At 40.7% G+C, this 13722-nt stretch overlaps 1 protein-coding gene across 1 annotated transcript; it reads left to right on the top strand.

Moving 5' to 3' along the window:
- The first annotated feature begins 9580 nt into the window (after positions 1 to 9580).
- LOC147890474 (uncharacterized) lies at positions 9581 to 13168 on the top strand. Its single transcript, XM_087391017.1, has 2 exons — positions 9581 to 9939; positions 12720 to 13168. The coding sequence occupies exons 1-2, from the start codon at positions 9798 to 9800 to the stop codon at positions 13166 to 13168; spliced, it is 591 nt and encodes a 196-aa protein (XP_087247143.1). The 5' UTR covers positions 9581 to 9797.
- Positions 13169 to 13722: the final 554 nt, after the last annotated feature.

Below are 13722 nucleotides of genomic sequence, written 5' to 3'. Positions count from 1 at the left end.
TAAGATGATTTATGCATGATTAAAAGATAATTGCAAAGTGGACATCTACAGGAATAATCTTTAAACATTAGAAGAGGCTAACTACTATGGCCAAACCTATGAGTATTTTGTGGGCGAGCAAAAGGGTCCAGAAGCTGTTGGACATGAGGCATGACTGCAATAATCATATTGATTTCCTGACCAATGGAGGCTTATATCTTCCAAGCCAAGGCAAACATATAATAGCACCCCCATGAATGCGGTGCCTGCATCAAGAGCTGCTAAAAGCACATAATTGTAGTGGGGCCACCATTGCCTATGAAATTTGGCTATATAAAAGTTGAATATAATGCCAACAATAAACCAGACTATCATGTTGATTGAAGAAGCAGGGGGAAGCTTAGTAATACCATTAAGGATGACAGCCATGTTAATCAATGGAATCCATTTTTACAGCTAGGAATTTTCTATGTAGTAACCATAGAGCTATGGGTGCCATGGCTGCCCCCAAGAAAAAACCAATTTAAATCTTTATATTTTCTTCCAAATTCCGGTCCAAAAATGCATTTTGGACTCATGAGGCCCCAAATCATTGAGGCATTGAAGCATATCCAATCAATGGGGCAAGTCCAAGGGTTGTCTGAGGCAAGTTTTGATGTGTCACATATATCCTCTATGGAGTTCAGCATCCACCAAGCAGCTGAGAGGTTTACAAGGCCAGCAAAGATGACATCCAACACCTGGACCAACACATGTAAGTACTCCCTTCAGTGGACAACAAAATCCAATCTGAAGCATCCTTAGAAAGAATATTCAACTGAAGTACTCCCTTTAGTGGACAACAAAATCCAATCTGAAGCATCCTCAGAAAGAATATTCAACTGAACTTTCAATGCTTGACCTATCTTTGTATGTGGGCCCCTAACATACATGTATTGGTCAAACATGTATTGTGAAACATGTTGCATTAATCTAGTTCAAACATGTGTTGTGAAATGGAAATTACCAATTCATAAAGGTTTTTATAAATTGATCTTTGGAGAAGGAACTTTCCTTTGCTTGAAAAGCGATCCATGGAGAGGGAAATTTCCTTTGCTTGAATGAGGTGAAAAGAAATGATGCATGAGAGTGATGGCTGTACATTACTAGAATGAGACTGTGTTGATGTCAATGGGCATCAAATGTGCCTTGTGCTAAGGGATTACCAAGATGTGCATGATTAGAAAGTGTGGGCTGATCCATGCTAACATGTGGTTTATTCGTGTTTGATCCCTCAAGACCAATGAGGCTTGAGTCACCATCATAAACTGGTACATACTTGTGGTAATGAATGGTCAAAGTAGGTTCTCTTTCCACTTACGAATCTCATCCAAATTCATGAATGGTATATAATCAATGATGTGGATAACTCCATGCTAGAGGTGGTCTGGTGCTCTGTGCAAGAGACTTACCCATGTACCGATGAGAGTGTCTACCCACCATGAGAACACTATGTGAGAGCTGCCACTGGGGTCTTATGCTCGAGCTAACACTGGGGGCTTACGCTGAACCCATCAATGTGAGCCAAGTCATGTGATGGAAGAAAAACTTTGCATGTATACCAATGATAAAGCCTACAAAATGAAGATGACAACTGAGTGTCAAGCATAGCCAACAAGGCTAATGTATATGTGTGCAGGAACCAATGCCAAAAAATAGTCAATAAAAATGACTATACATTAGTGGCATATGTGTGTGCAAGATGTGTGCAATAACCCTGAGGGCAAGTTGATGTGGTTGCCCAATTAGATGAGGTGTCACTGACAACTAGATTAATGATGTTGATGATGATGTGGCAATCGAATGTGATGATGTGGCTGTCTACTTACATGGTAGATAAGGATTTGCATGCTGATGTGGTAGATTAGGGGTGGTGATGTGGCTTTGTGCCAGGAAAATGCATGATCACACCTCTTTGTGGTTAGCCTTAGGATAGGGTGGAGAAGATTCCACCAAAATTTTATTAGATTCTATCAAATCACATAAGATTCCCAATTGTCCTGGCGTAGTTGGGTCGTGCTACCCCTGGGCTAAGTCTCTTGTTGGATCCAATGGAGTGTGGAGGTTTGTAGTTGCTGAGGAGCTACGTAGCTTGAGTCACCCCATTGAAGAGGAGGCTATTGTGCCGGTCATCATAAGCATGCTACATGGAGCTTACTTGTAGTCTTCACTAGCTCGCCGCTCACTTAGAGGCTTGTGGTGCATATGCTATTTCACGTGTGTGGAAGTTTGCAACTAAATGATTGATTTTGCTAGAGTTTGGCTATTGAAGCCGTTTGATTCGTTGGCAGTGCTAGTTACTGGAGTCCATCTGGTCGCTCAAGGCTAGAGGTACGTAGTCGTTTGGTCATTAGTCATCTTGTTTTGGCATTGGAGGCTTGCTTTGCTTTTGCAGACGTTGTTGGAATTGCGATCATTAGTAGATCGTGTCATCGTGTCCAGAGATGAAAGAAGCTGGTGTGTTGGGTAGCCATCTATGGCGGTCCATTGGTGGCAATCACTATCTTGTCCCTTCTTGCTGCAATAGCAAGTAGTTTGCTGCCTCTCCAAGAACCTTGCTGCTTATCCCCTATCCATTCCTCTTGGTTTCTCCAAGGGTAACCATGCCCCACTTCAGACGAGAGTATCTGGAGGCCCAAAGATGACCCAAAACTAAAACAAAACACAGACCACCACTGCACATTTAATCTTTAGGAATCACTCCACAAAAAATTAGAACTTCCATTATAAGCCTCATTTGCCTCCTCTGAAGGCGGTTGATTAAACCAGAGCCACCATATGCTACTCAAGACTACTCTAGCCTTCACTAAGACATGGCTCCTTTGCCTCTGAAGGAGGTCAATCAAACCATTGTTCAACATGGGTCACCATATCCTGCCACTCAGAAAAGGTCATAAAATATTGGTGAAGATAGTAGTCTTCACTTGTAACCAATTCAGCCATAAATTTTTGTGTTCCTTGAAGGGATTACTAGGTAAGGTAGGTGTTGCACAAGCATTTGACCCATAGGGCCAGAGTGATGTAAGGAGGAAAATCCATGAAAAACCATGCTCTTGAAGATTTACAAAATTTAAAAAAGGTATACACACCTACAAGACTCTTTTTAATTTCAATGTAGAAAACTATAACACTCTTGAATATTCAAGAAATTAAAAGGTTTATATAGGTAGGAGACATGATGGAAGCCTCTTTTGCACTCTAAAAAATAACAATAGCTATGCTTGCAATTTTACATTATCATAAGTTTACAAGAAATATTGCTCTGGATGAGTCTTTGTACAAAGGATTTGCCGTGGCCTTTTCAATAATTTAATTCTACCTTTACAGAGAGTTAAGTAGAAATGGGCGACCAAAACATGAAAGAATCTGCAATCTCCTTTTCAATAATTTAATTTTGCCTTTACAGTGAGTTAAGTAGAAATGGGCAATCCAAACATTTGCTTGTTCGAATGTCCTTTCTATTGTCACTTGTCGCTTGGGTGCCATCTTGATTCGCTCTCATCTAGGATGCATATATAGAACTTGCACCTACAACTTACATGTAGGATAGTCCTTTACTCAACCACACACAAGCCAAAAGAGCAATTAGAAAACGTGAGAAGACATATCTGATTTTGGTGAATATGGTAATGGCTACTCAGCCAAACAATAAACCTACACACCAAAAGTTTCTTTCTCAAATTTTTGATTGTTTCTTATAGGACTTACTGCCTGGACTACCATGTTCTCGACTTGAAGATCATAGGATAGAAATCCTACCGGGCAATACTCCACCTTGCAAAGCTCCGTATAGAGTCAACCAGCTAGAGCGAAAGGAAATTCAAAAGCAAGTGGAGGAATTGATAGAGAGAGGATTGCTAAGACCCAGTAGTTCTCCTTATGGAGCACCTGTCTTATTAGTCAATAAGAAAAATGGAACCTGTCGAATGTGCATAGACTATGGTGCACTAAACAAAATCACAGTGAAGAACAAATATCCAATCCCTAGTATTGATGATCTTTTGGACAAATTGAAAGGGGCCAAGGTCTTTAGTAAGATAGATCTCAAATCTGGCTATTATCAAGTTCTTATGGAGCACCTGTCTTATTAGTCAATAAGAAAAATGGAACCTGTCGAATGTGCATAGACTATGGTGCACTAAACAAAATCACAGTGAAGAACAAATATCCAATCCCTAGTATTGATGATCTTTTGGACAAATTGAAAGGGGCCAAGGTCTTTAGTAAGATAGATCTCAAATCTAGCTATCATCAAGTTCGTATGGTAGAAGAGGATATATACAAGACTGCCTTTAGAACTCAAACGGGACATTATGAGTTCCTAGTTATGCCTTTTGGGCTAACTAATGCTCTAGCTACTTTTAGTAGAATGATGAACCAAATCTTTCTTAAACACCAAGATTGTGTGGTAGTATTTTTTGATGATATTCTAGTGTTTAGCAAAGATGTTGAGGAGCATAAGGAACATATGTAGCTAGTCTTTTCACTCTTGAAAGAAAATCAATTGTACATAAACCTTGAAAAGAGCAGTTTCTTCCAAGATCAGATAGAGTATTTGGGTCACATTGTATCCACTGATGGGATTCGAGTGATCCAAAGAATATTGAGTGCATCATCACATGGCCTAAACCCCGAGATATACATGAATTAAGATCATTCTTGGGATTGTGTAGCTTTTATAGAAAGTTCGTCAAGAATTTCGCATTGCACATCCATTGACAGACCTTCTTAGAAAAGCTAAACATTTCTTATGGAATGAGCATCAAGATAAATCATTTACAACTTTGAACGAAGTTCTTACACAAGCCCATGTGTTGCAACTACCCGATTTCTCTAGACCATTCTTTGTAGTTGTAACCGATGCTAGTGGATATAGAATTGGAGCCGTACTTATGCAAGATAGTCATCCAATAGCATATGAGAGCCAAAAATTAAAACAATTGGAATGCAATTATAGCACATATGATAAAGAATTAACCATTGTTGTGCATGCCTTACGAATGTGGAAACACTATTTGATGGGAGCTGAGTTTCTTATCAAAACCGATCAGCAAAGTATCAAGAATTTGTTGACTCAGCCACTTATGTCTAATAGGCACATCAAGTGGGCAACATTTATACAAATTTTTCAGCCCATGATTTAGTATCAACCTGGAAAAGAAAATGTAGTTGTTGATACTCTTAGTAGAAAGCCAAGTATTAATCACATCACTGCTATAGAGACCTAGCCTTTCGAAGGTATGAAGAATTCTTATCAAGGGGATCCATACTTTTCCGATATATGGAACAAATTAGAGAATAATAATTGGAATCCTATGTTGGACTATTCATGCAATGATGGATACCTCTTTTATCAAAAGAAATTATGCATCACTCGACCCTCTAGACAAATTGTAATGGAGGAAATGCACCAACCACCATATATGGGACATTGGAGAGTGACTGCCACATTACAAGTGATAGCGAGGGAATTTCATTGGCCTACTATAAGAAAAGATGTGGCTAAGTTTGTAGCCGAATGCATCACTTGCCAGAAGGTCAAGAGTTACAAAGGAAAGACCCTAGGATTGCTAATGCCTTTGCCCATTCCTACGCAACCTTGGGAACAAATATCCTTGGATTTCATAACAGGTTTTCCTACTACAACGAATCAAAATGATATGATATGGACGATAGTAGATCGCTTTAGTAAGCAAGCTTATTTCATCCCATGCAAGAAGACTTTAATGGCTCAGTAAGCTGCACATTTATTCATTAAGCATTCATCATGGCTTGCCAAAGATTATAGTGTCTGATCGAGATGATTCGAAGTTTTGCGATAATTTTTGGATTGCACTATTTCATAATCTAGGCACTAAGATTTCTCATCAGCTTTTCATCCAGAATTGAATGGACAAACTAAAGTTACAAATAGTACTATTCTAGATATGATAAGAGCTTATGCGAGAAATCAACCAAAGACTTGGGACAAATACATTCATCTCTTACAGTTTGCTTATAATAACTTTCCTCGTTCTGCAACTGGAAGAGCCCCCTTTGAGATTATCTATGGGAAGGTTTTACCTATTCCTATCACACAATTGACCCATAGAGTGGAAATAGCAGATGCATTTACCCATGACTATCAAAATATTCTCAAAGAGGTTCGAGAAGCCATTGTAATCGCTCAAGAGAAGTATACAAAACAAGCTAATAAGCAACGAAAACACATGCTTTTTAAAGAAGGTGTTATGTACTTCTTCGGATTGAGAAAAGAAGATTGAAGAGTGTTGAGAAATGGCCAGTAATCATGATGTCCCCACGTTTTTATGGACCATTCAAGGTGATTCAGAAAATCAATGATCTAGCTTATAGGCTTGAATTACCTGATAATTGGAAAATACATGATGGTTTTCATATCAGCCTCTTAAAGCCCTTCAAAGGACCCTTACCTATTCATCCTGTCTATGAAGAGGCTCCATTGATTGTTGATGAAGAAGAAAATTTTAGAACCCGAATGCATTATTGATCATCAACAGACCTCGACCTGAAAAGGAAATGCCTATATTAAATACTTGTTCAAATTTAAGAATCATTTGAGAGATGATGCTCAGTGGATGCCTGAGTGGTTCTTTTGAACTTTTCCAGACCTCATTAGTTCCTATAATCAAACACGCAACTGAGGTTAGTTGCAATCCAAGCAAGAGGGATGTTATGGATATTATATATTTCTGATATATCTTGCTTTGGACATTATTATTTTAGTCAAGTGTGACTATGGCAAAGTACTCCATAGGAGCGCACCGGATGTAGCGGGGGTCCTAGTGGATACTTTGTGTGGTTAGTTGGGGATGCCTGACTAGCTTGTGTTTTGCCATGCTAGATGGTCGGTATTGTGGGTGATTCCATGTTAATACTAATGTCGCTAGTGTTATTGGTGTTGTGCTTGATTATTGTACTTTGAGCATGGTTATGTTGGGATCGGTTGATTCGGAGATTCATTCAATTGATTGTTAATAACCAATGTAATTGTTGGCTTGAGTACAGGTGATGGAACTCATAGCGAGGATTGGAATTAGTGTGAGGGTACCGATCGAGGTGTTGCACAGTGCATTATATATGGCCATGGGCCAATTTTGTATTTGTTTTATTATTGCAAATTTGAGCAATATATTTTGTAGTGGACATAATTTATTTCAGGGCCCTAAGATGGCTATGTAAAGCAAATCCCTGATTTTGGAAGAGGGGGATAATTTTGGCTCCTTGGTGCTTTTATGAAATATCATAAATGCTCTAGATGAGGAAGTGCGAGCAACTCATCTAGGGGGGGAGATTGTACCCAGTCTGCTAGCGCTTTCATGGTGTGATTGTGCTCTTCTTCTCTAATTCATTAAGTGGTGACTGTGTGTGGAAGATAATTACCTTGAGGTTTCAGAGAGAGAGAGAGAGAGAAATCCTTGTGTGTATGTGTGCGCACGTAGGTGCATAAATGTGTGTGTGTGTGTGCATGCGTGCATGTGCATGCGCGCATGCACAAGCACATAAGTGTGTGTGTGTGTACCACACACACACACACACACACACATAAAATTTATTGAAATTATATTTTTCATTTAAATTGTAGTTCGGTTGATAGAGGCGAGTCTGTAACGTGTCATGCTACTCGAAGGCATTACATCAATGTAGTCACAATAGTAAATACCAATGGAGGTTATATGGATTTGAGCTCAGGATATCCCTTCCCCAACGAGTAATCCAATGTTGATAGGCTAAGCCGAGAACCAAGCATGGCAAGGAGTGAAAACCTAAGTTCTATATAAAAATTTATGGAAATGCGATATGCGAGATGATGAAGTCACTTACAATTGGGAATGTGTTATTGGCATAGGAGATTAGCATACAAGACTTGCCAACAACACTAGGTCTTACCATGACATCTAGTGATGTGGGCAGAATATTGCTCTCTCTCTCTCTCTCTCTCTGTCTCTGTCTCTGTCTCTCTCTCTCTCTCCCTCTCTCCCTCTCTCTCTCTCTCTCTCTCTCTCTCTCTCTGAGAATCGGTCTTCACCTTCTACTCTTGGCCTAGCTGGTAAATAAAAAATTCATGTCACAAAAAAGCCCATTAATTGAAACTTCAAATATGGAAAGCCTATCTATCTAAAATTGTAGGTTGACCAATTATACATTACCTATAGCATCCCATAACCAAGGTTAAGTGAGCCAAGCCAAGTCATGTGTACAGTGGAAGGGCTCTTGAAACTTAAAGTTTTTTTCTTGGAAGTAAAGACATTCTAAGATCCCAACTTAAGATTTAGCGTAGCAGGTCTCTAGCCCCCATCGTAGACGGTGGGCATGCTACTCGTGCATAAATTATGTATGAATACGGCAATCTTTTTGAGGCTTGCACATTTGTCTATTTGTTTTATCATGCATTCCCACTTTTCAAATGGAAATGAATGGCAATGGTGGAAGAGAAAGATGAAGAAATAAAGCATTGTACACAAGGACTCGAAACTATCGAAAAATGTGTAAGCAGCCATAGGTTGCAAGAGAATTTTCAACAATGAAATCCCTATGTCATGGTTACATTTTCAACAAACTAAAGCCATGTGCCTCCAATTTAAACCACTTTTCAAAGCAAAAGGAACCATAGTGGTGGCAAAGAAATATGGTACGTAATGACCCAGAACTATCGAAGAATGTGTAAGCAGCCATAGGTTGCGAGAGAATTTTCAACAAATGAAAGCCTCATCTACTTACATTTTCAACGAACTAAAGCCATGTGCCTCCGATTTCAATGAATGAATTCTTCCACCACACAGTGTACGTTCCCAATTTTCAAAGGGAAAGGAATGGCGTTGGTGGTAAAGGAAGATGAAGAAAGAACGAGGAAGAAGCATTGACCTAGATATATCAAAATGAGAGACTTCATGTCGCATGAGAAAGCAATGTGCCTCCAATTTCAACCATTTTTCAAAGTGAAAGGACCAATAGTGGTGGCAAAGAAAGATGAAGAAATAAAGCGTGGTTTGTAATGACCAAGAAGCCATAGGTTGCGATTTCAATAAATGAAAGCCCCATGTGCTTACACTTTCAACAAACGAAAGCCATGTGGCTCCACTTTCAATAATTGAATTGTTCCACCACACCATGTACGTTCCCAATTTTCAAAGGGAAAGGAAGGGCATTGGTGGTAAAGGAAGATAAGGAATAGGAGGAAGCAATGACCTCGAAATATCCTGGAAATATCAAAATGCGAGACTTTATCTCGCATGCATAAGAGTGGAGGAGGGACTAGGAGGAGAGCATTTAGATCTCAAAAGTTCTATCCGTTTGCAAAGCAGCTTTAGAATGGGCAACTTTTGTTCTATTTTGATCAATTCGATCCCTTTAATGCTAGTTGAGCTGTTAAAATACTTTCTTTCTAGGAAACCCGAGGTACCAATGGACTTGACGGAGGCAGTGAAGCAACTAAACTTGGAAGAAATAAAAGAGTTGGACATGGCAGTGGGGCAACGAAACCCCCAAAAAAAAAAGAGTTGGAGCAACAAAAAAGAGAGTTGGAGGAGCAACAGAAGGTGTTGGCGGTGGTGGTGGAGGGGAAAAAAAAAGAAGTGGAACAATAAGAACGGCAACGGGTGGTAGAGGAAGCGAAGATAAGAGAACGGAAAAAAGAGATGGCCACGATTGCTAGGCAGCTAGAGCAAGGAAGGAAAAAGAAGAAGGAACAAGAGGAAGAAGAGATGGCCACACGAACAAAATAGTGGCGATGGCAAACGGAGCTGGGGACTAGGGTAACAATGAAGGAATTGATGAAAAAGGCACGGATGGAACTCGCCATGGACATGGTGAACCAATATAATTCTGCATTTGTGGGAGAAAGTGAAGTAGGGAAGTCTAGTCTGATCAATGTGTTGATGGGGGTGGAAGATGATAATGAAGGTTTTGTGAAAGTGTGAATCGTGCTCTCCTAGTGCAACATGGAATTAGCAAAAGATCAAGGGGTTTCAAACCATAGAAGAAACTCCATGAGAGACATATGGTAGGCAATACTCAATCTATTGCAATGTGTGTGTAATCAACAATACATGATAGACTTCTTATATAGAGAGAGCCCTTTGAATAGTCAAACCATGTGGGATCCTCTCATCCACATCTCTCCTTGTGGATATCCTTGATCCACATCTCCAAATCATGTAGTCCACATCCTAGGGTGGCTACTTTAATTCTTTCCTATACCATACCTTAGCCTCTAATATGTGCTCATGGCACCATATCTCAACACCTCCCCTTGGTGCCATGATCCATTGGCTACCACAAGGTGGTTAGATGTGAGTTTACATTCCATCACCTCCCCTTAGTGCATACCTTGCTACATAAGGTGGTCAACTGTGGATTTTACATGTCAATACCTCCCTTGGGTGCTTACATGGCTACTCTCAGGTGGTCAAGTTTGATTTACAAACATATGGGCTAAAGGTGGCAAGGTTTTTGCTTCTCAATGCTTGATGTTGATGGCGTTCGATTCTTTGCTTGATGTAGCTTGATGCATGATACTTTGTTCTTCCATGTGCCTTGATGCTTTATATGTGGATGCCATGCTTTGTGCTATGGTCATCTCATGCACTTGTGCTTTTGGCATGCTTTTTGCATTCATGCATTGCTTTAGCATTTGTTTTGCAAAGGTCTTACCATGAGCTTCGTTTTGCTTCAATGGTAGTGTCTAATCACTAACAATGATTTTGATCTAACAGGTGCGTAGAGCTCAAAAAGACGATCACTTTTCCTTTTTGGAGCGTATGCAAATTTTTCCTGGATTGGAAGTTACGGCGTGTCGAAGTTTTGATTGAGAAATGGTCCTTAATGATGTGGCACAGGGATTCACATGCAGAATTCAAATTGTGCCTAACAAGGGGAAATGTGCTTAGGTGGCACTGTTGACTGTGCATGCTGATGTGGCATAATTAACCCTAACTCGAACTATGGTAGGTTAAGTTAACCAATACTAGGAGTGCGAAGCTTCTGCCACATTTGTTTGGTTGGAGTCTTCATTGTAGAGCCGTCTGGTCATGGTTGGACGCATCTGTTCGCTACAGTTCATTGTTTGGTTGGTGGAGCGGAGCTGCTTTGGGGCTGTGGCCGATGGAGGCCTTGCAAATCGTTTGTAGGTGGAGCAACCGTTGTAACCATGGGCTTAAGGTTTGTCTGGCATTCTAGAAGGTAGATGGGTTGTAGAGGCACCGTTGAAGGGGTGCAGTTCAGTAGTCTAGTTGAATAAGGCATTGGCGATGGCACTAAGTGCAAATTTTCAGAGCTGCTGGGAGGATGTGTCTGCTGCTCACTCGCTATGTGTTGGACATGTGCATTGAGTTGAGCTGAGCGTGGAGACATAGAGCTGCTAGAGGGTGCCACTACCATTGCTGCTCGGTGCTGTAGTCCATTCATTGCATGAGGCTCGAAGCTCATGGCTAGCAAGAGGGCTTGTTGGCCATTCGAGCAGAAGGCTACACCTTTGAGTGCTTGGTCGTGAAGCACTGGTCCATTGGAGAGGCTGGCAGCAGGTACTGCCATTGGAAGCTTTGGCTAGATGTCATTGATGGGGGCTTGACTATGGAGGCAGTTGTGCATGGGTGTGGAAGCTGAAGGCCTGGCATCGAACGTAGGCACTGCTTTGTGAAGACGGATAGCCTGTTGCACACTCGATGGTTGAATAGTCTATTGTAGGAGATCGCGTTGTGTCGCCTATTGTTGTGAGGTTGAATAGTTTGCTATTGCGAGGCTGGAGCTTTGGGCTTAGAGTCTTAGAGTCTTAGAGATGCTATAGGGCTAGTAGATAGTCTGCGCACGAGCTATTGGAGCACTATTGTAGAGGTAGATGAGCCACTGCAGTGGAAGAGGCCTTTGCGACTGCTCGTTTGGAGAAGCACTAGCTGCTTGTCGTGATGGGGGCTCGGTCGCTGGAGGTCCAGCTTCACAAATGCTTGTTGCAGCTCATTTTGCTTGTTGTTGGGCTTCGAAAGAGAAGCTCATGCATCAATACATGGATGAGGGAGTGGCCTTGACTGCATATAGGGCTATTATTGTAGAAGCAAAGGACCAAAAAACTAGGAAGTAAACCCAAAATGGCAGCGAAGCACCTTTGATACACATCATGGGAGATAGAGATAACCGTGAAGTTGCACTCCTTATCTCTTTCTCTCTTGCAACAAGGAAAGAAGATAACCCTCTAAAATCTCTTTCTTAGAAGTTCCCTCAAGCAACAATCACTCAAAAAGCATGAACATGGATCTCTCAAGAAACGAAGGAGCATATATATCTCTCTCTCTCTCTCTAGTGAACAGAAATATCTCAAATGAACTAAGACTTGCTCAAAGGAAGAGAACTCTCAATCTAAAAGTAAAACTAACCTAGGAGAACTAAAGAGTTCCTAAGGCGTGCCTACAACTAATATAGGAATGGGAGCAATCCTAGTGAACTACTAATGAGCTAAACTAGGAGAGCTAAACCTATGCTCTGATACCATGTGAAAGTGCGAATCATGCTCTTCTAGTGCAACATGGAATTAGCAAAGGTTTGGTGATCAAGCTTGTTTTGTATGCCAAAGTGTTGCTTTGTGAACTGTATGTGCAGAGTTACAACCGGTTGTTCACTCTTGTTAAGGAGTTTGTGTGTTCAGAACACACTCTAATACATTGTGCTACTTGCTCATGACATTTTTCTAGCCGCTACACTCGTCGGTGAGACCGAAACAACTGTAAAAATTAGGAAATACATCGATCTGTGCTGTTCCCACGTTGCATTTTGGGATGTGCCTGGAGCTGGGATGCTGAATCAACCCACTGACACTTACTTCGTGGATCACATGCTGTATGCATTCGATTGCGTCCTACTGCTTAGCACTAAAAGTGTCAAGGAAATAGACTTCCAAATTGCAATCAATGCAGCCAAGTTTAAGAAGATGTTAGCATTCCTGTGGACGATGTCCGACCAGGGAGTGGACAACATCATGTGGAGGTTGTCGAAGATGATGAAGTCGGAGGCCGTCGGCACGCAGCTGAAGCAGCAAGTGAATGAAAGCTTCAAGAAGAATGCAGCCAAATGCGGGGCGCAGGTGGAAGATCACAAATTGTTCGTCATAAGTGCGAGGGTGCAAAGAAGTGAAAAAAATTGACGAGGTTGAGTGCCTTCGTTTCATCCTTGAGGCAGCTCTACCGACAACTCTAATTTTAGTTTTTCCCCTACTTTTAGCTTATGTTTGAACAAGGTGGGGATCCCACAAAGGCCCTGCATGCCTTAAGAGGTGTTCTTGCAATTGTGTTATGGTTGTTCAGGAGTTCTATGATGTCGTTATTGGTTGTTTTGTTTGTTATATGTGCCTTTTTAAGTGTAAATAGGTAATTGAATGATATGTCCAATCAGCCAAGGAGGTCCCAGCTTGGGTGCTAACATTCAAAATGTTTGTCCATATGTGGTCTAGTTGAGAACCATATGTGGTGGTTGGTAATTTCAGTTTCAGGTTGAAAAGATTCATCATTATTTGTAGATTCAGTGATTTCGGTGTATTTTCAAGAATATCTATTTTGAAGTAACCTAGCAATATGAGTGATGAGTTTATTGTAATCTTTTGTGTGAGTATTTTTTAAAGGTATGTTATGAACATGTTATTTCTTAATGATATTGGTCGGTATATGTTGAAAATTGTGTACATGTGTTGTTTTGTAGTTA

The sequence above is a fragment of the Dipteris shenzhenensis genome, chromosome 19 (genome assembly GCF_047967505.1).
Source record: "Dipteris shenzhenensis isolate YYH24624 ecotype China chromosome 19, Dip_SZ_1.0, whole genome shotgun sequence".
Classification (NCBI taxonomy): domain Eukaryota; kingdom Viridiplantae; phylum Streptophyta; class Polypodiopsida; order Gleicheniales; family Dipteridaceae; genus Dipteris; species Dipteris shenzhenensis.
This window is presented reverse-complemented; position numbering and strand designations above follow the sequence as displayed.